Genomic DNA, 26,174 nt, shown 5'->3' on the forward strand with positions numbered 1-26,174 from the left:
GCCTTAGTATGGATAGCATCATAGATCATAGAGGGAGAAGAGATTTAGACCTCTTAGTCCAGGCCCCAGTCAATGGTGAATTATTCTCCACCTTACATTTTCTAATATATTTTCAGTCTAATTTTAAAGTCCCAAATTCCATCATCTCCTCTGGGGGTCTCTTCCACAGACTAATACAGCTGACGCTGTCAGGAAGTTTTTTTGGTACTATGATTTTCTTAATTTTCCACCTCAGCTTCTAGTTTATACCTCCTTGTACCATAATTCCTTTCTGTTCATCAAATATCCATATATTGTTAGCTTGTCCTCTCCCCTGCCCCAAATAAGTTGTTCGTTATCCAAGCTGTACCTTATGTACATCTTTTTCTAATCTTTCCTCATAAGGGCCTCAGAGACCTCTATACCAATTGGAATTGTTCACATCTGTGGTTCTCCCACTAGTGAAACTGATATAGAAGTGATGGGAAAACATACTGTAATTATAGTATATATCTCAATGACAAACAAGCTTAAAATTCAACCTATTTAATTATTAATTTCTGGAACATTGTTTTTACTATCATGGTTTGCCACTGCTTAAGAGAGAAGAATTGCAGGTTTTTGTGAAGGGAAAAAGCATAGTGTTTCTAACTGTTCTGAAGCTAAGAGGAATATTTGTTGATGATGACATAATAGAAAATTTAATCACTATTGGATATTTATTTAAAGCTGAAATTCATGTCACGTTCATACGCTATTTGGGGTCAGATGCCTTGAGGTTCAAATGGATGTAAATTCTCATCTTAGTAGTTCATTTCAGTAACATATTGGAACAGACACACATCGATAACTTATTTATCTTGCAAAAAGAAAAGGAGTACTTGTGGCACCTTAGAGACTAACAAATTTATTAGAGCATAAGCTTTCGTGAGCTACAGCTCACTTCATCGGATGCATTTGGTGGAAAAAGCAGAGGAGAGATTTATATACACACACACAGAGAACATGAAACAATGGGTTTATCATACACACTGTAAGGAGAGTGATCACTTAAGATAAGCCATCACCAGCAGCAGGGAGGGGAAGGAGGAAAACCTTTCATGGTGACAAGCAAGGTAGGCTAATTCCAGCAGTTAACAAGAATATCAGAGGAACAGTGGGGGGGGGAGGGAGAAATACCATGGGGAAATAGTTTTACTTTGTGTAATGACTCATCCATTCCCAGTCTCTATTCAAGCCTAAGTTAATTGTATCCAGTTTGCAAATTAATTCCAATTCAGCAGTCTCTCGTTGGAGTCTGTTTTTGAAGCTTTTTTGTTGAAGTATAGCCACTCTTAGGTCTGTGATCGAGTGACCAGAGAGATTGAAGTGTTCTCCAATTGGTTTTTGAATGTTATAATTCTTGACGTCTGATTTGTGTCCATTCATTCTTTTACGTAGAGACTGTCCAGTTTGGCCAATGTACATGGCAGAGGGGCATTGCTGGCACATGATGGCATATATCACATTGGTAGATGCACAGGTGAACGAGCCTCTGATATTGTGGCTGATGTGATTAGGACCTATGATGGTATCCCCCGAATAGATATGTGGACAGAGTTGGCAACGGGCTTTGTTGCAAGGATAGGTTCCTGGGTTAGTGGTTCTGTTGTGTGGTGTGTGGTTGCTGGTGAGTATTTGCTTCAGATTGGGGGGCTGTCTGTAAGCAAGGACTGGTCTGTCTCCCAAGATCTGAGAGAGCGATGGCTCGTACTTCAGGATAGGTTGTAGATCCTTGATGATGCGTTGGAGAGGTTTTAGTTGGGGGCTGAAGGTGATGGCTAGTGGCGTTCTGTTGTTTTCTTTGTTGGGCCTGTCCTGTAGTAGGTGACTTCTGGGTACTCTTCTGGCTCTGTCAATCTGTTTCTTCACTTCAGCAGGTGGGTATTGTAGTTGTAGGAATGCATGATAGAGATCTTGTAGGTGTTTGTCTCTGTCTGAGGGGTTGGAGCAAATGCGGTTATATCGTAGCGCTTGGCTGTAGACAATGGATCGAGTGGTATGATCTGGATGAAAGCTAGAGGCATGTAGGTAGGAATAGCGGTCAGTAGGTTTCCGATATAGGGTGGTGTTTATGTGACCATCGCTTATTAGCACCGTAGTGTCCAGGAAGTGGATCTCTTGTGTGGACTGGTCCAGGCTGAGGTTGATGGTGGGATGGAAATTGTTGAAATCATGGTGGAATTCCTCAAGAGCTTCTTTTCCATGGGTCCAGATGATGAAGATGTCATCAATGGCTGCTACTCTGAAACCTGTGATTATTTATCTTGGAAACACTTTATTGAAATGGGATATAGTAGTTTGCAGTCCTGTTGCAAGTCAAAACACATGAGATGGTAGCTAAAAATTAAATACAAAATTAATTTTAAGCATCCAGTTCAGGGTTTTCTGACTTGTTTTAGTCTGAGAGATCACAACTGCTGATATGGCTCATAAAAGTCCTCCAAAACCTTTTTGCATTTTGCAAGGACAGCCTTAACTTAGTTATTTCCTGATGTTTGAGGATTTCACTTTGAAACCGTAACACTCTTTTAATGCAGTTTTTTAAATTACATTTCCTACATATTTTAAAATGAAAAAACACAGCAATTTCACCATGTTCAGCTATTTGGTAGTCATCAATAGAACATTCTGTACTCTATAATGTGTACAACCAATGAGATTTGAGCCCCTGGCCTTTCTGTATCGCATGTAGGCAAGATTTTTCAGAGCCCTGTCTTTTTCCTGAGAAAGCTACTTAACTCCTTGGCTTGCATGTTGCATAACATTTGAGGGATATGGAGTATGGTAAAGGAAAAGATGATAACTGACAGAATATTTTACAAAATATTTTAGAACTATCTATCATTGTTTTATTGTCTTCATAATTGTGAATGACGCCGATGTCTCTCAGTGAGAGCTGCCATTTTACTGATTCTTCAGGCAGGAAGTACAGTCTGATGACATGGACAGCGTAAGAGAGGCAGGAGGCTTTCAAAGTTGTTATATGTGTGGTAAGTTCTGTTACTTTTTTTGTTAATTTAACAATACTGTATACAATACCTTTCTAGACAAATAAACTTACCTTGCAACAGCTTTGTAAATCTCCTACCTCATGTTTATGTATGGAGCGCTCTACTTTTTGATTTATATTAAGCTATTAGACTATCAAGATGGTAATTGCCTGACTCATTGGTAATTACTAATTTTTTACTTCATGTGAGATATTTCAAAAATATTAAGGACTTTTACTTTCTTTTGGTGTATGCTTTAGAGTGTTTGCAGTTTCAGTGGAGTAATTAGCAAGTCATCTTAAATTTGGTAGTTACACTGAATACTGTCTGTTTCATTTTTCACAGGATTCTCTAGGGTTCTTTGTGTACTAACAAATAAGTAAGGCTAAGATTTTGTCACCGATATTTTTAGTAAAAGGTCATGGGCAAAAAAGAAAATTCATGGAAGTCGTGACCTGTCCATGATTTTACTAAAAATATCCGGGACAAAATTGGGATCTGTGGGTCCCCACACCGCCTGAAGTAAGGCAGCTGCGCAGGGGCTAGGAGCCACAGCAGCAGCTGAGGGCTGTGGGGTACCCTTGCCACCTGCAGTTCCAGGGGTCCGCCGCTGCCTGTGGGGGTCAGAAGCTCTGGGGTGCTCCTATCCCCATCTCAGCTGGGAGCTGCAAGGAACCCCCACCGCTTGCAACTCCAGAGGCTTGCTGCAGCCAGGAGCTCAGGGTTTCTCTGACCCCGTGTGGAGCTTGGGGGTTCCCCCCCATCACCTGTGGAGGCAAGAGCTGTGGGACTGCCAGACTGCTGAAGTCACGGAGGTCACTGGAAGTCATGGATTCCATGACTAAATTGTAGCCTTAAAAATAAGCATTTGTTCCTGAGCAGATTTCAAGCAGACAGTTGCTATCTATTTTACAGCACTGTTCAAACATTTTCATTGTAGTTATCATTTCTAACGGTTGGTTGTTGGATCATAAACATTCTGCAGTTATTCAGTTGATGAGTCAGAAAATGTTTACCCAGCATTGAGAGCCATTCACAAACACCAAGATCAAATAATTTAATCCCTTTTCCTATCGTTCAACAGTTAAGCTGTGGGTAAAAGGAAGAAAAAAGTGCTTCATATGCTAAAGAACAGTTTCTTTTTTACCCATTTTCCCGGCAGTCTTCTAAGGGTCTTCTTCTTTTTTCAGGTAGCGTGATCTAGGTTGAATTGTATCAGTATATTCCTTTTTCCTGTAGGAAGAGAGATTGATTTTAAGGGTACATTTGTGTGGTTTTCATCACTTCAGTTGCAAAGTTGATGAGATCTGATGCATTTTTCAGTTTTTAATCAGATGAGATTGAGGTCCTTTCTCCATTGTTACTGCAGTTGTAATACTTTACGAGTTTATAAAACTGGTATATAACATGGTAATATTTTCATTCTTAAGATGAGTTTAGCTTTAATAATATATTAGGATTCTGGGACCTCAAAGTTTTTTCCCCACGTTAATCTATTCAACAAGAAGAAATCAAACAATGCTGAAGTAGTGCTTTCCAGTTTGCTATCCTATTAACAATGTAGCATAGTGAGCGTTGGGCAAGATTCTTGATGAGTAAATATAACCCAGTCAGAATATTAAAGGTTCAAATACCTGACCCTTGTGTTAAACTACTATATTAGAGTCTTTGTTAGCTAGTATTAGAGTTCCATGAACAGTCTAGAACCAAAAATTAGCAACCATAGTTGCAAACAAAGTGGAAATTTTGTGTCGCTAAATATGAATGAAAAGGGACAAAGAGCAAGAAGTAAGAAGTATTCAGTGAATTTCCTGATGGGGGGGAATAGCTAAATAATGGGGGGGACCCCAGAAACTAAAACAAAAAGCCCCTCTTTATATGTTCACTTGCATTTTAAAATGAATTTGTTTTGAACATGCTTGCACCCGTTTTGTAAGCAGTTGAGATTTACTCACATGAATGCGTGCAGAATATAAATGTTAAATTTGCTCTCTTGATCATTAGCACAAGTAGTGTTATATTTCAATAATTGTGCATGAGGATAACTTGTCTGAAGACAGGGGTCAGATTGGGGAGTGGGGGGAAAAAGCTGATGGTACTCTTTCCCACTCCACCCAGGTAAGATGCTGCTCATAGTACATTGTGCAGATGGTCAAAATATGACCAGGCATGCTATCTGTGCTTCTTGGTCTTGGCTCCTCTTCAGTGGAACTTGGAAACATCCATTTGCACAGCACAACACATGATCTGCTGTGCTTCTCAGGCTTATTTTCCTCTCAATGAGGCTTGTGTGCCCTGCTGGGCTTCCTGAGCTTGGCTCCCCCTTGAGGGGCTCAGAGGCCCTGCTGAGCTCCTCCTTGGTTGGGAAGAAGTGGCACCAAAATAAACTGTCAAAATAGATTGTTCAGCTATCCATAATATGATCAGCCCCTCTCCTTTCTTACATGCTCTGAAGTTAACAACAATGTGACATTTAGAATATTCTCACTGACATGCAAGTTAGCATCTGTTGAGATGAAATGGGCAGATCGCATGTCTAAAAGCTGTTTCCAATTCTCCAAAAGCAGGCAGATGTCACTGCATCATTAAGTATGTCTGCACTACAAGGGCTACAGCAGCACAGCTGCAGCAACACGTGGTACAGCAATGGAACGGATTTTTTCATCACTTAAGTAAACGCACCCCCTTGAGAGGCAGTAGCTGGGTCGACCTAACAGTGTCTACAACATGACAGGTCCTCATCTTTGGCAGTTGCTTCCCTCCTGGTTCCAGCAGAACCTGGATTTGTTAACTTTCCAGGCATAATATAAAGTCTGATTTCTCTTATAATATTTTGGGGAGTTAAGTTTCCTAGGTGAGAGGGCAGGAGGCTGAAGGATAATTTCTATGGGTTATATGATATGGTTGGGTACAATGCCTTAAGTTTTCTTGTGTGTCAGTAAATTGGGAAATTTGCTGTTAAAATTAATCAAAGTATAGTACTGAATTTTGAATATGGAGTGTCAAATGCTCACAGTGAACTGTTTGTGATCAGTCCATGGGGGGGAGTTGTGGAAGGTTGATTAAATTTGAGGACATTACCTGCTCATGGATAGTATGCAAATGAAACAAAACAAAAGAGGCTAAATTCGTTAGATAAACTAACACTTCACTCTAGTCAAACAATGATTTGTATAATCTATTGGTTTGGCATCAGTTGTCCGTTTCCCTTTTTAAAAACATTCAGTTAAATGTGTTGATATTGATATTTGAATTTTACTTTAAGAGCCTCCTTAAGAGATGAGAAATTAAATGGCATCATGTTTAAATCATTCAAACTGACTTCTTGTGTGTATGTCACTCCTTTCTTTAGAGGGACTAGATGAAATGGAAAATGATCTCCTGAAGTGTGAGTTTTGTGGAAAAATGGGATATGCTAATAAGTTCCTACGGTCAAAGCGATTCTGCTCCATGTCCTGTGCCAAAAGGTATTCTGCATTATTATTATTAATGGATGTATATTTATTAATCAGGATATAACACTAAAATTGTATATTGCCCTGAAAAATAGTTAAACCATACATGCTAAATAACAAACAGGGTCTTTGCCCCCAAAGATTTTACAATGTACAGTGATAAGGGAATACAGTGTAATATACTAAAAAGCAATTCAGAAAACAGAGTGATGTGTTCTGGCACAGCTGAAATGCTGCACAGAATAGGTAGGGCTTTAGATCTTTATTAGACTGAGTGTGAATAGTCTTTACTTACATACATAAAAGAGAAATAAAAAATGTAATGAGCAAGTATAGTTAAGTTGATGTTTTCTAAAGCTGCTCTGATGCTCCAAATAAACCAAGCTGCACAGCAGTTACCTGTTTACTTAATTAACAAAGTAACACGTGGTTTCAGGTCCTTCTGTGGTCTGATTATATTTGACTTTGTTTTTTAAAAAAATCAAACTTTTATTTGTGAGCTCTTTAGTCAGTGCTGGTGGGGTAGAAATGTAATATTGAAGTCTCCAGATACACCATTACGCTTAATTAACTAGAGATATTAATCTTTTAGTGGTCTTTTGCTGTAGAAGTTTTATATTGTGTTTTTTGCTTGTTTGAATGTTTAAAACCAGTTTTAATTTAGAATGAAAAAGTAAGCTAAATTCATTTTACTGTAAGTTTTCATAGAACTGCTTTCATTAATTCCAGAGCATAGAGAGGAAAGCATGATTTATCCACTGACCATTCTAAAACAGAAAAGTATGTGTCATTTTTCTCCAAATTGGATCTTCTTTTGAAATTGTTGAAAACTGAATGAGATCATTATGAGTAAAAAAGTCAGACAGTTTCTGTCACAGATTAGTTGAGTAAATAGATAGAATCTATTAAACTTAAGGCTAGACATAGGTACTATAGATCCAAGGAGAGATGAGGTTTGGTGGCTCTGCTTTTCCTAGGTGCATTGGAGCTGATGTTGGTGATCACACTAGAACTTAAACTCTTTTTGATTTCTGGTGAATTCAGGATTCCAGGCACTGAGGTATCTAAATAGGGTTGCCAGGTGTCCGGCTTTAGACTGGAACGCCCGGTCGAAAAGGAACCCTGACAACTCCGGTCAGCACCGCCGACCGGGCCGTTAAAAGTCCAGTCAGCGGTGCTAAAACAGGCTAATCCCTTCCTGTGCTGGCACCACACTGCACACCAGAAGCACCCAGCAGGTCTAGCTCTGAGGTGGGGAGGCCACAGGGCTCCGCGCACTGCTATTGCCCCAAGCACTAAGCTGGGAACTGCAGCCAATGGGAACTGTGGGGGGACGGTGCCTGTGGGCGAGAGCAGTGCATGGAGCCTCCTGGATCCCCCACCCTGGAACCAGACCTGCTGGCCACTTCCAGGGCACAGCACAGAGCCAAGACAGGCAGGGAGCCTGCCTTAGCCCCACTGCGCCGCTGACGGGGAGCCACCCAAGGTAAGCCCACACCCCAATCCCTTGCCTAGCCCTGAGTCCCACCAAACCTGGAGCCCCCTCCTGCACCCCAAACCCCTCATCCCCAGAGCCTGCACCTCCAGCCAGAGCCCTCACACCCCCCCTGCACCCCAACCTCTTGCCTTAACCTTGATCCCCCTCCCATCCTCTGAACCCCTCAATCGCAGCCTAGAGCACCCTCATGTACCCCCCAAATCCCTTATCCCCAGAGGCCACACCCCCAGCTGGATCCCTCACACCGCCCGTGCCCCTGTCCCAGCCCAGAGCCCCCTCCCACACTCCGAACCCCTCAGCCACAGATGGAGCACCCTCCTGCACTCCAAATCCCTCATCCCTGGCTCCACACCAAAGCCCGCACCCCCAGCAGGAGACCTCATCTCAACCCCCCACTCCCCAACCCCCTGCCTCAGACCGGAGCCCCCTCCCACACTCTGAACCCCTCATTTCTGGCCCCACCCTGGAACCCACACCTCCAGTCCAGAGCCCTCACCTGCTCCCGCACCCCAACCTCCTGCCACAGCCTGGTGAAAATGAGTGAGGATGGGGAGCACGAGCATGGGGATGGGGCCTCAGAGAAGGGGTGGGACAAGGGTGTTCGGTTTTGTGCGAGCTGAAAATTGGCAACCCTACATCTAAAGAACATGAGATTGTTGGATTAGAAAATATAGGACCAGATTCTCAGTACATGTGAATCAACGTAGCTCAACTGAAATCAATGAAGCTGCATGGATTACACTGTCTGAGAATCTGACCCATAATATAGGGAACAATCCTTCACTTGTAAGGGAAATGTTAGATGATCTTAAATATCTTCCATTTATAACTACAGATATTACAATACTGCAGGATTTTTTTGCATGATGCTAAGAACTTAAGCTGCTTTTTGTGTAAAGAGCATTAAGAATTTAATGAAAATACTCAGAATTAAATTTTCCAGTTAGTGATTGTTTGTTTTTTAATAGTTGAGCTGAAAGTAGAAAAGTCCATTCCCCATTATTTACCTACCTTCTGAAGCAATGGAACAAGGGTGAACCCTTTAGGCTAAATTAAGAACTTGGTTTAATTAACCAAATTAAATGAGTTCACAAATGTGATGTGGCAGGAGAAATGTCCCATGCACTTTTTGGGCTGTGTACACAGAGGAACAAGACAGTAATGGACACTCTGAGCATCACATTACCAAAATGACACAGTATTGATAACTTTGAGAGAAATGAGAGAAGAGCAACAAAAATTAAGGAGCTGGACCAGAATGATTAATGATGAAATATTAAAAGAGCTAAACATGTATAGCTTGGCTAACTAACCCATGACTATGAAGATAATAGAACTGTTACAGATATTTGAAGGCCAAAGAGGGAGACAAATCATTTGATGTTCTTCAAGGGGGCATAGTTAGGGACCATGAGATTAAAGTAAAAAAGAAAACTTGAATGTCAAGGGAAATAGCCTGACCAACTGGTTTGTTAGTCTGTGGAATAGTCTCCCAAGGTGGTCTGAATGAAGCCCCAGTACTTGAGCTACTTAAAAATAGATTGAATAAAGCACTGAATTATGTACTGTAGGGAATAGTCCTACACTGGGTGGGAGATTGAAATTAGACATGGGAAAAATCTATCATTCTGTTTAGATTCTGATAAAAGATTCATATGAACATGCACAAAAAGCTTCTGAGGTGAGCCCCACTAAGCTTTTGCCAGTGAGGAAAAAAAAATTTCATAGCAGAAATTACTTGTGCAGATACCCATTGTTAGGAGTGCCTTGCTTTGTTTTACAAGCCATAGAATCATTTCAGTAGAAAAAAAACTAAGGGGCATACGTACCCCAGACTTTCTGGAAATACAGCAGTATGGGTAAAAGGGCCTGCTTCCTAATCATCCATCCCTCTGTTCCTTTTTCTGCCATCAAGGGTTGCCATGTGATCTCCACCTCTCTCTTGTGTCAGTTTAGATCATACTACTATCCTTGGTGTCTGCATGACGAGCATACACACTATAACTCTACAGTCTGTTTGGGCTTTTACATCCCAAGCCAGAGGCAATGGAATTTGTAGGCTCAAAGTCCATTTAGTGGAGGAATATTTGTCAACCTCTTGATTCCGCTGACCTCAGATGATGTCTCATGATGAGGAGGCTCCAAAGCCTTCTGCTCCTCACCCTAGTGATTTGAGCAGTTGTGGCTGTCTGCCTTTGTTGTTAAGGATCACAGATGTATCCTTATTTGGACAAGTGGCTCATAAGAATTCTGTCAGATCAGGCGTGAGTCACATCAGCAAGATAACATGCTTCAACCCTTTTGGAATGAGGATACATGTAAAAAAGTCTGTACTGAGTCCAACTCAGATGCTACAATGTATAGGAGCTTCTTTGGATTCCAGAAGGATCCCTGCTTGTCTGGTTCAAGGCTGATTCTACAAAAGGCGGTTGTATTAGAACTTCCCAGTAAGCATCTGTTTACAGTGGTAGGACTGATGGCTTCATGCACTTTCATAATGCCATTTATGAGACTTCTTATGCATCTGCTTTAGGGGTCTGGCTAAATTCTCTTTACAATCTAGTCATTCATAGTCTGTATAGAATTCCATCTCTGGTCTCAACAGAGGTTGGAAAGTTTATTTTGAAATCCAGAAAGCATTTCACTAGGCATTGTTATACTTCGAAGTGGAAATGTTTAAAGGAGTAGTCAAGTCCTGAAAATGTTGATCCTACTAATTGACCAATCACAGTTACTTTTGGTTACCCTCTCTTTGAGAAAGATGGTATGATTTCTGCCTAAGGTACATCTGGCAGTCATTTACGTTTACCATGCACCTGTGGGTTACTATACAAAGGGGTGAGAAGAGACTGAAAAACTGTTTAAGGGGCTGTTACACTTGTATTTATTAATTTTTAACTGTAGAAGTCTTCAGGATTTCAATTTGATCCGACCAACTCTTTTGTGTACTGATAAATTGAGCTATTTTTAAAAAGTGGGGGGGAGGAACCACAAACATTTAATCAATTTCTTTGCCATTTCTCATCAAAATTTGAACTATTTTGACCAGCTCTGCTGATAAGTGACTGCTTTCGCCATTATCCTTTGAAGCTTGCATTTTTATTCCCATTACTTTGGCTATAAGGCTCAATAAATCCATGCCCTTGTGGCTGATCCTTCTTTAGGCTATCTTACAGGAAATTTCATCCCAAACCATTTATTTAGTTTGTAACCTTTAATTTCCTAGGTCTTGTGATTTATGATGAGAGGCCAGATTCAGAATCCATTGGTTAGATGTTACAAGGATGCTGTGCATCTCTTTTTAAATTTAGATAAATATAAACCTTTCTGCAAGTCACCTAATTTGTTCGTGGCATTGGTGAAGAAACCTAAAGTCTCTGTTGAAGTTTAGAAATCATCAAAATGGATCAAGTTATGTATTCAGATTTGTTGTGTTCCTGTGCCAGAATGACTTAGGACTTGTCTTCACTGCCGTTAATTTGAGTTATAACTCGAGTATTTCCCGTCCACGCGCAAACACAAAACCCCTTAACTCAAATGTGGTGCTGTTTTTCACTTGAATTGGCTGGCTCATCAGGGGTTCATGCTACAGCTCAAGTTAGCACAACAGCTGCTAATAAGACCATTCTGGAGCTAGTTTGAGTCCATACTGTACTTCAGTGTCATTAGTCCTCAGTAGCATCCCATAATTTCCTCCAGTGCCCAGAAAGAATAAACATGTTCTCTCACAATTCTTTGGGAAAGAAGTCACAGAGCAGCTCAGCTTTTTGCAGTGCAAAGAACCATAGGATATGCCTCTACAAATCTTAGTGCAACACATGAACGAGTGCAATGCTAATATGGACACAACAACTTGAGATTAATTTTGCAGTCTGGCTACTCTTATTCAAGCTAAACTAATTCAAGAGAAACAACTTGAGTGTCTAATTCAGTTACCTCCACAGGAAAGACACACCTTAAAGTCAATGTTTTCATTAGAGCCCATTTCACTAGAAGAATCGCAGCTACTAGTCTTTGGCTAAACTAATGTCATTTGTGAAAATTGGCAAGGCTGCCCTTTGAAGTTCAGTTCATGCTTTTACAAAGAATTGTCTCTGTTTGGCAACAAGGTTGGATATTCATGTGAGGGGACCAGTGCTTTTGTCTCTGTTCATGTAGTACCTTGTAGCCCTTGTCCTGAGGATCCCCTGTTTGCTCCAGAATAGGGCTTTTTGGAGCTGGTTTCATGAGAGGGGTGAAAAAAAAAAAGTATATTTCATAATAGTTACAGAAGTTCTCCAATTATATTACCTCTGCCACTCCATACTAGACCCAGACATTTTACCTCTACCTTCAGAATTTGTGTTAGGCTCTTCTGAATTGAGAGAAACAGAAGGATAGTTAACAGGCAGGACCTTTCAAACCAAAGGTGGTGTCAGCTGGAGCCCCAGTGTAGACAGTGATTGTCTGTACTGGGGCTTCTCCCACTTGAGTTAATCTTATAAATTTCCCAGTGTAGACAAGATTTACCTGCCAGAACATCTCTGAGTGGGAAATGCACTGAGCACTGATGATTTTTGCCACTGCTGGCAATGGTTTGATGATCTGTGAAGTAAGTTTGTGGCTCCTACAGTGTGGCTCTGCAGAGAAAATATATTGGAGATCTTCAGTTACTGGTAAGTAACCTTGTCCTATTATTTTTGGTCATAATCTGTCAAGGCATGATTTGTGTGTGCCCCCTGTTCAAAATATTTTGTTTATTAAATGGCCAAATTCTGATAAGGGAGGGAAAAGTGGTGTAGTTATCCCCAGAATGTACACACTGCAAAAATCAATGCTCATGTGTGCCTGTAATTTGTATAATAGCAATTATATGTACAGGCTCAATAGGCATTCTGCCCCTACTAAAAATTAAGAATAATCTGAATAATGGGTACTGCTGGCTAAGGGAGTACACAAGTATTAGCATGCAGGTCAAGCACTATTACAGCTCCCCAACTTTTCTAGGGAAACAGGATTGGAACAAACATGTTCCACCAAGCAGACTACATTTCCATAGGAAGCATAAAATGTTGTTTATATTGATTTAAAAAAAATTCTACTGAGTTATCAGTACACTATTGAATATATTTTGTTTCTTTAGGCACAACATAAGTTGCACTAAAAAATTTGGGCTGTTTACATCAGACAAGAACAGTCGTTGGAATCGGAAGTCAGATAGCCAAAGTCTTGGACGATGTGTGCGTCGACCAAGTGGCTCTGATGGGGCATCACGAGAGCATTTCCTTAGACAGGTCTGTGGAATACTTACTTAAAACTAGAGCACTATTTTAGGAATTGCAAAAGAAATATAATAGTGTAGTTTCTTTGTATTACATTTTCCAGCTTCCAGTTACTTATCCATCTGCAGAAGATGATTTGGCTTCTCATGATGATGCTGTGCCAGCTGCCATGACCACTCGTCTGCGAAGACAAAGTGAGAGGGAAAGAGAGCGTGAACTTAGGGAACTAAAAGTTAGAAAACTGCCAGAGAACGTTGACTTGCTACCATCTGTACAAGCTGATCCATCAATGTGGACAGTTGATGAAGTTTGGGCCTTCATACGTTCTTTGCCTGGTATGTAATGTAGATACTTTCACTTTAAAAAAAAAAAACACACACACACACAGTTTTGGAACATTAAAGCTCTTTGCTTTTTTTAGCATGGTTATGAAGGAGAGGTACTGTAACAGCACTCAGATGCTAGTTAATTGGTAGTAGAGGCTGGAAAGTGATTTGTTTCCTCTTGCTTGTTCCCTCAGCACAACCGGGTTTCCCCTCCAAGCCCCATGTCGATAGAACTAGTCCCACCTCTGCTGTGGCATCCCAGCTGATGGAGAGTAAAGGTGTTCCTCCCTTCAGTCTGATTTCTCTCAAGAGGTCAGTAGAGAGATTGAATCAGACACACTTCCTCCCTTTTATGCTTCTCTTTCTATCTCTTCCCTCCTTACTCATTCTTCATTTAAAAGAGAAAGCAAGAAAGGGGCTCTTCTTTCCTTATATATTATTGAAAGATTAACATTAAAGATCTTTTATAATATAAAAGACTGATTTAAATTTTTTTCCTATATAAAATTAAATCCACAGTTTGTTTGGCTTTTCAGAGGACCTGAAATACAGAGAGCCTTTTCTATGTAGCCTCTAAGGATGCATGTGTTAGAAATCGTACAGACAATTGTAATATTCCATTCTAATATCTAGGATGGGTCTCCTGTCTTGTTGTTTACATATTTTCTCTTTTAGTTCAGTGTTCATAGTTGTGATTTTACATTTGTTTGGCATTTTCTTCTGTGACTAGTCCCCATATCTGATTCCCCCTTGGGGAAATGTAGTTTTGCCCAGGCACATATCTTATCCTTTTCTGGTGATGAGGCCTACCTCACTACCTGAAGCAATCAAAGATTCTTCTCTCACCAAAACATGCCACTTACATCTCTGCACATTTAAACTCAGGTTGGCTCTGTTCTTATTAGCTTACTCGCTTCTGGGATTTATAGTGATAGCAAACAATTTCTCTTGAAACACAAACATTTTAGTAGGATGATTTTTTGTGGGAAAGTATCTTCATCCCTGGGTGATAAAACTTGCCTTTTTGCCACTGGTCTTTTATGAAGTAAATCAAATTTAGAAGAATTTAATTTGACAGTAAGTGATGCTTCTATAAAGAGGTAGAAAGTTTTAATTTCCACAGAAATTACCCTTGATGTACATTCCTTCTGGTGACTATAATATGTGGATGTATATTAAGCTGCATTATCTACCTTGGCTCACCCTACAGTACGTTTTTAAAAAACATGCAGAGCAGTCTAGGCATGAGAAATTCCTGTGCAACTGTGCTAAACAAGGACACTGTTCTTAAAATCCTAATGTATAGTTCTCTACTTTGAAACAATTACCTGAGGAAGTTTCTACAGGATACTGAATCTGTTCCTCATATATGTTTGATAAACATGTTGATTTCTGAATTTAAATGAGACTTGTTCAGAAATTTCTCTACAGTTAACATTAGGTTTCAATCCAGTCTAAGGTCTTGTTTTCTGCTCTCCTTGGAAATTATTTATCTTCTAGATATCCAAATGATGGGCCCCAACATACCAAAAACCTTCCTTATTACTATATGGCTACATTTCTTATCTTTTTGGGCACTTCCAGGTTCTCATCACACCTTCAGTATGTTTTCAAGCAGTATTCTAGAAAATGTTCTCCTATATTACTAACAAAATTGGCAGAGGTGATTGACCTTTGTACAGAAAAATATCAGGATAGTAATTGGACTGCATATATTATTTTGGATTATGAATCTAATGCACGCCGTACAGGCCATCAGTCTTGTTATACAACATTGATTTGTCAGTTTCTGTCTTTGGTAATCCATTAGATACCTTTGGTTTACGCCTTCTAAATAGAATCCATGAACTGAAATCTAAGCACAGAATAGGGTCTCCTCATCTGGCATTTATACGTAGCTTTTCCTGAGTTCCCTTGGAGCTTTTTTAGGGTCTGTTGGTTTCTGTGACATTTTTACTGCCACTAATTTCTCCTGGAGAAGAAGAAGAACTGTTGGATCTGCTGTGGCATATGCTCCTCCAGAGATGTTCCGCTTTCACATATACTGTTCCAAGGTTAGTGGTCTTTATATAACCCCAAACACTCATTACCAGCTGGGTGCAATACAAGGTATATACAGTATACTCACTCTTTTGGCGGTTGTGAATGCTAGTATATATTTGCTACTCTGAAACCAGTATATATTTGAGTAAGGGAATTGAAATAATCCAAACTCCAATTCCTCAATTTTCCAAAACTGACTTTAAAACAGGTTTCTTAGTAAAACTCTTTATCTAGGTGCCTGATAAAGCTAGCCTCTTAAAAAAAAGAGCAGGTAATCTCTTCTAACAGGATTAATTGATTCTGTTTTTTTAAAATAATCGTTTGCTCTTGTCCATCTCTGTAAATGCATGTAAATGTCTGTCAACTGCCATGTTCAGATCCCAGGCCAGACATAGTCTTTCAAAGAAGTATTTACTTTCCGGTTTACTTGTGACAGTTTTAGCTACATTCATTCAATAAATAAGAACTTTTAAAAAAAAATCACATCTGCCTGCAATTTGTAGCATCAAGGGTGTGAGTTTGGCAGTCATCTGTGTGGGAACCAGTAGTCTATGCTGTTTTAATTTCATTTCTGCTTATTGAGGCCACTGTCTTCAAGTCATACCTGAAAGGTTGATTTCTGATGCTTTTAAAAGTTTTTTTTTTCTGTGTATGTCTGTACGATCAAGAATCCATGGTGAAAGTATATTACGACATCAATGGTTCTTAGCATACAGGTTGTGATCTAGTTGTTACTCAGGTAGGGCCCACAAAAGCATCACTGTATTACATCTGAAATGCTTAGTGGTGTAGTAGAATTTACATAATAAATTCATGACCTAAGCCTAAAAAACCCCTTGTTCTATCACTTGATGCTCATAATAGAATATGGTTTCAGAGTAGCAGCCGTGTTAGTCTGTATTCGCAAAAAGAAAAGGAGTACTTGTGGCACCTTAGAGACTAACAAATTTATTAGAGCATAAGCTTTCGTGAGCTACAGCTCACTTCATCGGATGCATTTGGTGGAAAAAACAGAGTAGAGATTTATATACACACACACAGAGAACATGAAACAATGGGTTTATCATACACACTGTAAGGAGAGTGATCACTTAAGATAAGCCATCACCAACAGCAGGGGGGGGAAGGAGGAAAACCTTTCATGGTGACAAGCAGGTAGGCTAATTCCAGCAGTTAACAAGAATATCAGAGGAACAGTGGGGGGTGGGGTGGGAGGGAGAAATACCATGGGGAAATAGTTTTACTTTGTGTAATGACTCATCCATTCCCAGTCTCTATTCAAGCCTAAGTTAATTGTATCCAGTTTGCATAATAGAATATGTAATCCTTTCTCTGATGTGTTATCAGGGTGTATAGATCATTATGAAATGTTTAATTTTTCTTTTCCTCTTTTTATGCCACTCTATACTTGTTAGTGTCAAGGAACCCCAATCAGGTATCAAGACCTCATTGTGGTAGGTGCTATACCGACAGTTAACACAGAAGACAATCTTAATTATTGTGTTACTGAATTGTAGCTTAAAGTTCCTGAAGACATAGTTTATGTTATGGAATTCTCCATCAAGACATTCCTGTTTCCTAACCATTTAGCTCAACAGTCCTCTAATCTGCATCACCCTGGACTGTAACTCGTTCATCTCCTTAATAAATTGTCAATTGATTTAATAAATAACCAAATCTGTGTATAGAGTACTAAAATGGAAATAGAAAGTGGGCTTACTCTTTTTGGAGGGCTTCCTGTTTTCAGCTCATAAATTTTATTGCTTTCATACGCAATAACACGCCACTCAAACTGAACTAACACTTCTTCACCACTTTCTATTTACCTATCCTTTGCTCATTTATAAATCAGACTGAAAAGACGACAATATTCATTCTTTTATAGAATTTAAACATGAAGTTACAACTAGATCCAGAATTAGTCACTTGCTCTCATCCTAGGGAAAATGGTGCCCAGTTCTGTTGGGAACACAAATACGGACTTCTCCATGTTGAGGATTTCCCCATAACTGTACAGATTCTTTATAAAAGGGAAAAGCCAAAAACATTAAATGAAATCAAGACAGTAAAACTTATTGAGTAATAATTAAAATCAGGAATGGGGGGTGGAAGGTTAAGGGAGAAAACATCGGAAAGGCTATGAAAAGAAATGTGCCAGACAAGTGGATTAAGAAAATAAGTTATTGTTTTTAAATTAATATAAAATATGAGGTATAGGGGGAAAGGAGAATCTTCAAGTTACAACTGAAAATGAGTGGTCTTCTAGATGCTAGAGGACATTTATACATGTATACATATACATTCTCCATAGGACACAGCTACTATACAATTTGGCATAATTGACAGTTTCTGCTTAACAGATTCTTGGGCTGGAATTGAAATAGCAAGAATGTTGCAGGTCAGGTTAAAATATAACAGAATTCCCCACTTAATGGGATTAGGAAAACTGTTCATAAGGACATCTCTCAGAGAATCATTTTCTTTCCCCCAGTGTCAAACTGTGGGAGAGATTGTTGGTTATTTGAAACAGTCTTTCCCATTGAACATCCCAATTTTCTGTGTTAAAGTTGCAACCATGTATCAGTGAGCTGAATGCTTGTTACCTTGTTAGTTAAGGAAAGGAAAAAACAAACAAACCTGGGAAACGCAGCATTATGGTACTCCTCAAACAAGGCACCAAACTACCTTAACTCACTTCCATTGACATGCCAGTCTACTATCTTTCCTTCTTCAGACATAGAATATGCCCTTCGATCAATGCCTGTAATATTAATGATTTTTGTTGGGGGAGTTCTAATAAAACGTCATAGCTAAAAATTCTGAAAATTTAAGTCAGAGTTGCACATGTGAACCCAAAAACTGGGGATATTTCAGAAATTACAGGTAAGTAATTTTTTCTGAGCCTCTGAGATTTGAGCTGTTCGCACCTGCAGAATATTAATATCATCTTTTCTTGCTGAGAGAACCCAGATGGATTCTGTGTTTTTATTTAATGGGTATTTCTTTAGTCTGCATCTCAGATCCTTTCAAAGGACTCTGAGATCATGGCAATCATTCTTGTAAACAAAACAGGAAAAAATTGCCTTGTTTTACACTAGGATTTTTAATTTCTAATGGGCACAGTTGTACCAGTGGTAGCACCAGTCGATGATGTAATGTAGATAGGACTCAGCTGAATTCAGGAGCTCTTGCAATCGTTGTCTAACTCTCATCTACACTACAACTTCCACCAATGAAAAATACAGCCATTGGGAATTATGAATCAGAAAAATTCCAGTGTATACAAGGCCATTGCATCTGTCAGCATTTATTTCTAACCTACTATTTCTTATTCCACTACAGGTTGTCAAGATATTGCAGATGAATTTAGAGCACAAGAGATCGATGGACAGGCCCTTCTCTTGTTGAAAGAGGATCACCTTATGAGTGCAATGAACATTAAGCTTGGACCTGCACTGAAAATTTGTGCACGCATCAACTCATTGAAGGAATCCTAATGGGAAGCTTTAGACAGTAGCTTCTCTCTAACAGACTGATACATACTATGGCATACCTATTACTGTGATGTTTTGCTAAATATCTTTTTTTCCCACATAATGACTTTAAAATTTACTCCTCCAGCCGTATCATATAATCCTCCAAAACTTCCAGTAATTAGCAAATTTATAAGCAATGCTTGTGAATTGTTAGAAGAAAGCAGAGGGTGAGGTAGGATGAGTGTCTTATATAAAACTTAATATGTTGTGGTAGATTATACTAGTCCCCCCCCCCCCCCACCAGAAAAAAACAAACACCCAAAACCATGGTCTATATCATACAAGGTTAAGGGGTTTTTAACACAAACTGATCATCATTTAAATTTTGTTCATATGTTCAGAAAAACAAATTTTCCCACAAGCATTTTTTAGACTATGGAATTACAGAAGAGCACTGATTATGGTAAAATGCTATGCATTTAGACATGCTCTGAGTTTCATTTAGTCTTGAGCATATCATTTGAAGGGAATTTGTAACAAACCTCTTCTTCTTATAGCCTAAAGCTTATCTGTTTGCCATTGTAGTATTTTCTTCATTTGGAAGCATTCTGTAAAATGTAGGATGTTCATCATAATCCTGACATTCACAATGGTAGAGCTCCTGACATGCAAATGGCATGACCCTCTTCCCAGAGAGTACTGAAGCACATACATTACTTTTGTTGTTTGTATGCTGGTATGCACTAAGACAGCATTAAGTTGTTATACTTCTAGTTTGCTTCCTGCTAGTTAACCTAGACCAACACACAGTTGCTGGTAAAAGGAAAGAATTAGTCAAAGGTGTGCTCCTATTTCACAGATGACCTTGAAGAGCAAATTGGATCTGCAGAAAATGGTGTACTTCCCTTTCCTTCATTAAACATAACACTTTGTTTCTATCTACTAGAGGTCAGCATTAGAACCACTGCATTGAATTATAACTTCTTGAACTGACTGTATCAAAAGATTCTGTTCTGATATTTTCTATCAGCCTCTGAAGATGGAAGTTAAGATTGCCCAAAGTTACCTACTTAATGCCAAAATGTATGGTGAGAGCTTAACACCCAGTGGGGCACCAAAAGATTTAGAAAAATACACAGCCAAAAGCTGGGGTTTTTTTGCAAGGCACTTTTAGATTTATTTTTTTCTGTACACCCAGTGGTATGGGGAAGACAGTCTAATCTGGCTAATCATAGTGTGGTTAAATCAAACTTCTTAGCTGAAAGTGCACTGTACAGATAGTTGGCAGTGTTCATTTCAGTGGTAAAATAATGGCTACTTTGGGTTCTGCTTAGCTTTTTTTTTTTTAATCTTATCTGTGCTCGTTTGATAAACTAGTAGAAGACTAAAGATATGTTGATATTTATCTCGGATTTGTCAAAACTAGAGAGGGTTAATTATTTGTATACAAAAATACTATTGGCTAATTTTTTAATCTTTGTATGATTACTGTGTTATTCTTTGTTTGGCAATGTAGAAAGTACATGTGTTACATGTGAATTGATAATGAATTACAGTATGTTAGACAATGTGATCTTATATCGTGAGGCTCGTAGCCTAGATCTACAGTTGTTTGTAGTGTCACATGCATGTTTAGTTTGGTTATTGTTTTAGTCTTGAATTGTTGGACAGTATTCAGAAAAACACTTCTACAGTTAGCAGTTATATGTATATAAAGACTAATATATATATAGATATAGATATAGATATAGATAGATAGATATAATATGCATGTCAACAAGGATTTTTTATATATATTAGCCTTTAATATATATAAATCCTTGTTGACTAATTATTGACAGACTGCCAGGAGCTCAAAGTAACCCAGATTGCTGTACACATTCATTCTGGCTCTTTTGCTGAGCTACACTTTATATACAATTCCTTATAGAGCTGGGAGAGCCACAAAACACTATGTATGCTTTAAAATATCATGGATTGGAGAACTGGGGATTGTAGGCCTGGTCCACACTTAAAAGTTTTGCTGCTTTAACTGTGCTAACATAATTAAAGCAGTGCAACCAAAAAAGCTAGTGTAGATACAGTTATATTAGTATAAAACTATAACTTATTCTGGTTTGGCAAAGTGAAATAAGCTATCTTGGATTAGAGTAATTAATATTGGTATAACTGCGTCCACACTGGGGATTTTCCTGGCATAATTTATTCAGTAAGACCAGTTTTTAAATTGATGCTGCTTCAAAACTAGCTGATCAAAAAGGAAGAGAAGCTTATGATTTTCTAATGTGCGTGGTCTTGGAGTTGTTTTTTTAAAATTATTACTATTGAATGTTGATTGGGATATGCGGCTGAACAGAGCTCCAAGTTCTTATTTTTCAGTTTTAGATGTTGTTTATTGTTCCTACAGAAGTAATTATAAATTTTTAAAAAGTCACTTTTGCACAATGAGCTATAGTTTCAGTTTGGAAATATTTTAGAGAGATTTAAAATAGAATAAAACATCTACATATTCAGAGGAATTAATATAGGTGTAAGTCATATGACTTACATTAGAGCCAATAGACTGTGTGGCTAAATCCCTGCAAATTGCTTTGAAAATGTGGGGGCATTTTAAAAAGTTTAATCTCAGTATCATTTTCAGATTCTTCTATACATTGAAATGTTAGACCCATATTTGACAGGTGTTGTTGCATCTTTATACTAAGAAAAGCTTCACTGATTTCTCATGTGCCAGGCCTTGTAAAAGTCAGCTCCGTTATTTCAATTGAAAGCAGTAGGATGCACATGAAATAAAACCTTCCCACTGTACATCAGAAGACAGTTAAAGTGTTAGAATACCAATAATTTAAGAATAAGAGGGCCTGAGCCAACTATCTCTGGAGACAAGGGAAGTTGTATTGAGCCCTAAATGTGTAATAATTGTGTGGAACCAGAGGAAAGATGTTTGTGTTCTAAAGGCTCTATACATTTTTGGCCATACTCTTATATGAATTTTTATTCATTATGTAGTAGGGCCTGTCAACACCTACATTCAAGTTGTGAGTACAGTTGTTACAGTAGGGTTTTTACAAGCATTGTTTATTTATTATTGTAATAACTTATGAGTTAGTTGTTTTGTGCTTTATTTTGCTAAAAGGATGAAGCTTTTGGCATTTAGGGGCTGGTCCAGCAGTCTTTGAAGGTTGATTCCCCTTGACTTCAATAGGTGCTGGATCAGGTCTTCAGTGAAGCTAAAGAGAGAAGTATCTGAACGTGCTAATGAACTGAGCACTACCAAATAACCTTAATTAAGTCAAGACATCTCACTGGTAGTATTTGCAAGTCTTTTCTCTTATTTATTGAAGATGTGTGTAGATATAGTGAAATAAGTTATAGTTTGAGCAAGATTTTGCAGTGTGCTTATCAGGGAAGTGTGAGTCACAAGGTAAGAACATTTTATCAGTTTTGCCAAAAATTTCTTTGTAAACATGATTAAAAGGTCGTTTTCCCCTGTTTGGTTTAAATGTAATTTAGATAACATGGCCAAGTACATTCTTAGAGAGGGGAGTTTCACTATTTTTAATGGAAAAAGTGACTAAAATTAGACCAGTTAATATTTGTCTTGGAAGATTAAGGGAATTAGTGCTGGCATAAGCAAATTCAACTCTATAGAGTTGCACCTGTTTATGGAAGAGAAGAATTTGACTCTGTTTAATTTGTGTTCTCATTGCATTGCAAATAATAATATCTGAGTGAGAGAAATAGTGCTGTTTTCTTCTACCACACATCTTAAGAAGTTTTAAACTATGCCAGATTTCCTCCCCAAGCATCACCATAGAGATTAAAATATGTGATTTTTACATCATGAGTGCAGGCTGTGTGCACCAGTGCCTCTTGTATAGTGGTTAGAACAAGAGACTGATAACTAGGCTCTCAGAGTTCTATTCAAGTCTTACGTTAAAATCATAGTGTAACTTTGGTTACCGTTTCTACACTTCAGTTTTTACCCTTCTATAAATTGTGTAATATTTATACATCTCAGATGCTATTATGGGGCAAATTAATGTTGAAATGGTGAAATTCTGAGAAGAAAGGTAATATATAAGCAGCATATTATTTAAATTTTTCAATAAGCTTACAGTTCACTTGGAGTTGACGTAGATGTGGATTCAGCTTTTCCTAAAAAGCACATGCATAAATCAGTGGGGTGAATATATTTCAAGAGAAATTGAGAGGATGAGTGAAAATTTCAATCTGACTTTCAATGCAAGCTACTTGCTGCTAAATTATCCAAAATGTCATCTAGATATGAAATAAACATCTAGAAATAGAGCCTTTTGAAGAGTTTTATATGAATTATAATTTGAGCACAAATATCTTAGTACAATGATAAATAAATATTAAATAAGTACAATGTTTAATTCATACTTAATGAACATTTTTAAAGTACTGTATTCTTATATAGCTGCAGTTGGAAAGTACAGCATTGTTCACACATAATAAATCAGCATATTTCAGCCTCCTGATGAGGAAGTAGAAATAGAAGCACAAAAATAATTAACACAAGTATAGAATGGTGTATTATGTACAACTGCTCTGCAGATGAAACCAGTTTGATCCAGGAGAGATGTGAGTTAGCATTAGTAAGAAAAATAAAAGATTAATAAGTACCTAATATTTCCATTTGGAGCTGAAAAGCAAATAGAATCTCTCATTAAAGAGCAGATTTACTCTGTCTCATCTGAATCAATTCATTTGCTTCTTAATGGAATCTAAGATGAGATGGGTACAGAAAGTTCTTAATAAAGGTAGCACCTTTCTCATGAATTTATTGGGTATTTATAATAATGATGGCTAGATGACTATAGAGCGTTTGGATGGCATGTGGCCTGTTAAAGGAGGACTTTAATGCTGACACAAGCATGCACATAAATTAATGCACAAAGCACATTTGGCAGTGATTTTTCTATAATTATTTTGCCAGTATTTGAAATATTTGCAGTTACCACCTTTTCAACATATTGGATTCTGCAGTGAATCTGTAATCCTGTTAATCATATCATGATGGGCAGTTGTATTGTTATATCAAAGATGCAGCATTATAGCTTCACTGTAGTATCAGCTAAGAGAAGAAAATGGGATAGAGAGAGAAGATCCTTTATTTGAACACAGATAGCTTATGGAAGGGTAATGGGGTACAGATAGTTTTACCATAGGTCACTGGGGTTCAACTATGATGTTAAAAAAATAAATAGTTATCCTCAAGTTGGTATCCTACATGACATGAGTCTATGATCTCAGTCTAGGATTTAGTGAACAATTTTCCACATGCTAATTGCTTTTTTTAAATAAGAAAACAAGGATTAAATGAGCATAAAGAGAAAACTACTATTTCATATTTAAAGATAGTTCCTCCAACACTGGGTTAAAGCACAGAAGGGGGATGGTATGTAGAAGCTGGTCTTCCTGCTGTTATCTATTCAATGGATACATTGGCATCCTGAGGGTTGAAATCCTATCTGATACCTTTTCCCAAAGTGTGTGGGTAAAAAAAAAAAAAAAAAAAAGTATTTTAAAGTTTTCTAAATCTTGCTTTAAAAGTATTCTTTGTAATATAAAGTTTGTGAATTGAAATTGATTTGCTTTGTCACATTTCCATGTAAAAATTGCGATTACCTTTAAAATGATTGCAGCAAATATTAAGAATGCTGCCATCTCAGGACAGAAAAAGTGTGTAACGTACTATTAGATCTAGATTTTAAAAGCCAAATCTGATTTGTCAATGTAATCTAACTTTTTATAATTTCATCTATTGTTCCTGTTCCATTTGAGAAGTTGATGTATCATAATTCTTATTCGACTAGAGATTAGATTAACCTCATTAAACGGGAGCTGCTAAAATGGATGTGACAGGAAATAACCTTATAATCGTCACCTATTGTCATATGAAGTTAAAATGAAGTATTTTCATACATAAACCTGTGGATTAGGTAGAGTTTTACTTATTTCATTATCTTTAAATGCCTGGTGCATGAATACATTTGAGATATGCTGATTTTTAAATTCCATTGGGTTTTTGTAAATATTTTATCAGCCCTTTTTGGTGTGTATCCAGTTTATATAGACTGAAGAAACAGTGTTCAGAAATGTGGTAGGGCAGGGTTTGCCCTATATCTTTTCAAATAATAACTAGAAATTAAGTTTATTGGTTGGTGTTTTTCATGGTTGTTCTTGAAGGTATTTGTTATTTTCCTATTTTTAATATAAAATACAATACCGTTTCCATGCTGTGTAAGCCAGCATAAGGGATGAAGCTGTGATTGTGGTGCCAAACATTTCAAACTACATATTGTTAAATATTGCCTTTTCCTATTTGCACTAGTTCTTAAAATTCAACTGTTTATTGGTAATTTAGCAAATGACACCATAGTCATTTCACTTGCTTTTTAACTGTACTTCCCCCAACCATTTTGCATATGTTTAAATTTTTGCTCCTCCTTTTGGTTACATCTTAAAAAAGGACGCTTTGGTTATTGAAACCTCAGAAAGATGTGGCACGCGGTGAATGAGAGAAGCTTTATGCAAGGTAAAGTCATGTATTAAAACTGACAATTGGACTTTGTTTGCAGAAACAAATTTGGATTAATATATAAGAGAATAATATGTGTTTGTTCTGGAGTGATATCAGACTGGATTCTTCTTTACCAAGAAGTTTTAGCATATGTAGTATCAAATTCAGCAACTAGATCAATGTCTATAATTAAAGTGTAATATCAGTGTCTATAATTAAAGTAATAATGTAAATGTTAAACCAAAATTAAGTTAAAGAAATTTTACTGTTGAAGAGCACAGTGATCTATGTAAAATATCATCTTCACTTTGTGTATCATTTTTAAAGAAAAAAGCACTTTCTTATTAACCAGCATGTGAATGAATTATAGATTTTCATATTTGTTAGTCTGTAACAGAGTGAAGTAAAATTTACCTTTAAGCAACATGTCTGTGAATGGATAATCTGATTATACAAGTGTTGAATCAAAGCACCTTATACTATGCTGCTTAAATTTGCTTGTAATTGCACCTTTTGTTATCTGCACATTTTTTCTTATTGAACACTCTTGCGTG

General features: G+C 37.8%; 1 protein-coding gene across 14 annotated transcripts in view; it reads left to right on the forward strand.

The window, feature by feature from the left end:
• PHC3 (polyhomeotic homolog 3) overlaps window positions 1–19,415 on the forward strand; it is a 100,759-nt gene extending 81,344 nt beyond the window's left edge. For 8 of the 14 annotated variants that reach the window (XM_038416496.2, XM_038416498.2, XM_043493024.1 and 5 more), the window contains 4 exons: window positions 6,364–6,478; window positions 13,087–13,237; window positions 13,329–13,560; window positions 18,937–19,415. In XM_038416496.2, coding sequence (XP_038272424.1) covers window positions 6,364–6,478; window positions 13,087–13,237; window positions 13,329–13,560; window positions 18,937–19,091 — 653 coding nt within the window. In that variant the 3' untranslated portion in view covers window positions 19,092–19,415. Of the gene's footprint in view, window positions 1–6,363; window positions 6,479–7,443; window positions 7,527–13,086; window positions 13,238–13,328; window positions 13,561–13,745; window positions 13,864–18,936 lie in introns of those variants that run through there. The other 6 variants (XM_043493014.1, XM_043493016.1, XM_043493022.1 and 3 more) reach the window with 3 other exon arrangements.
• Window positions 19,416–26,174: the final 6,759 nt, after the last annotated feature.

Source organism: Dermochelys coriacea, chromosome 9 (genome assembly GCF_009764565.3).
Source record: "Dermochelys coriacea isolate rDerCor1 chromosome 9, rDerCor1.pri.v4, whole genome shotgun sequence".
NCBI lineage: Eukaryota > Metazoa > Chordata > Testudines > Dermochelyidae > Dermochelys > Dermochelys coriacea.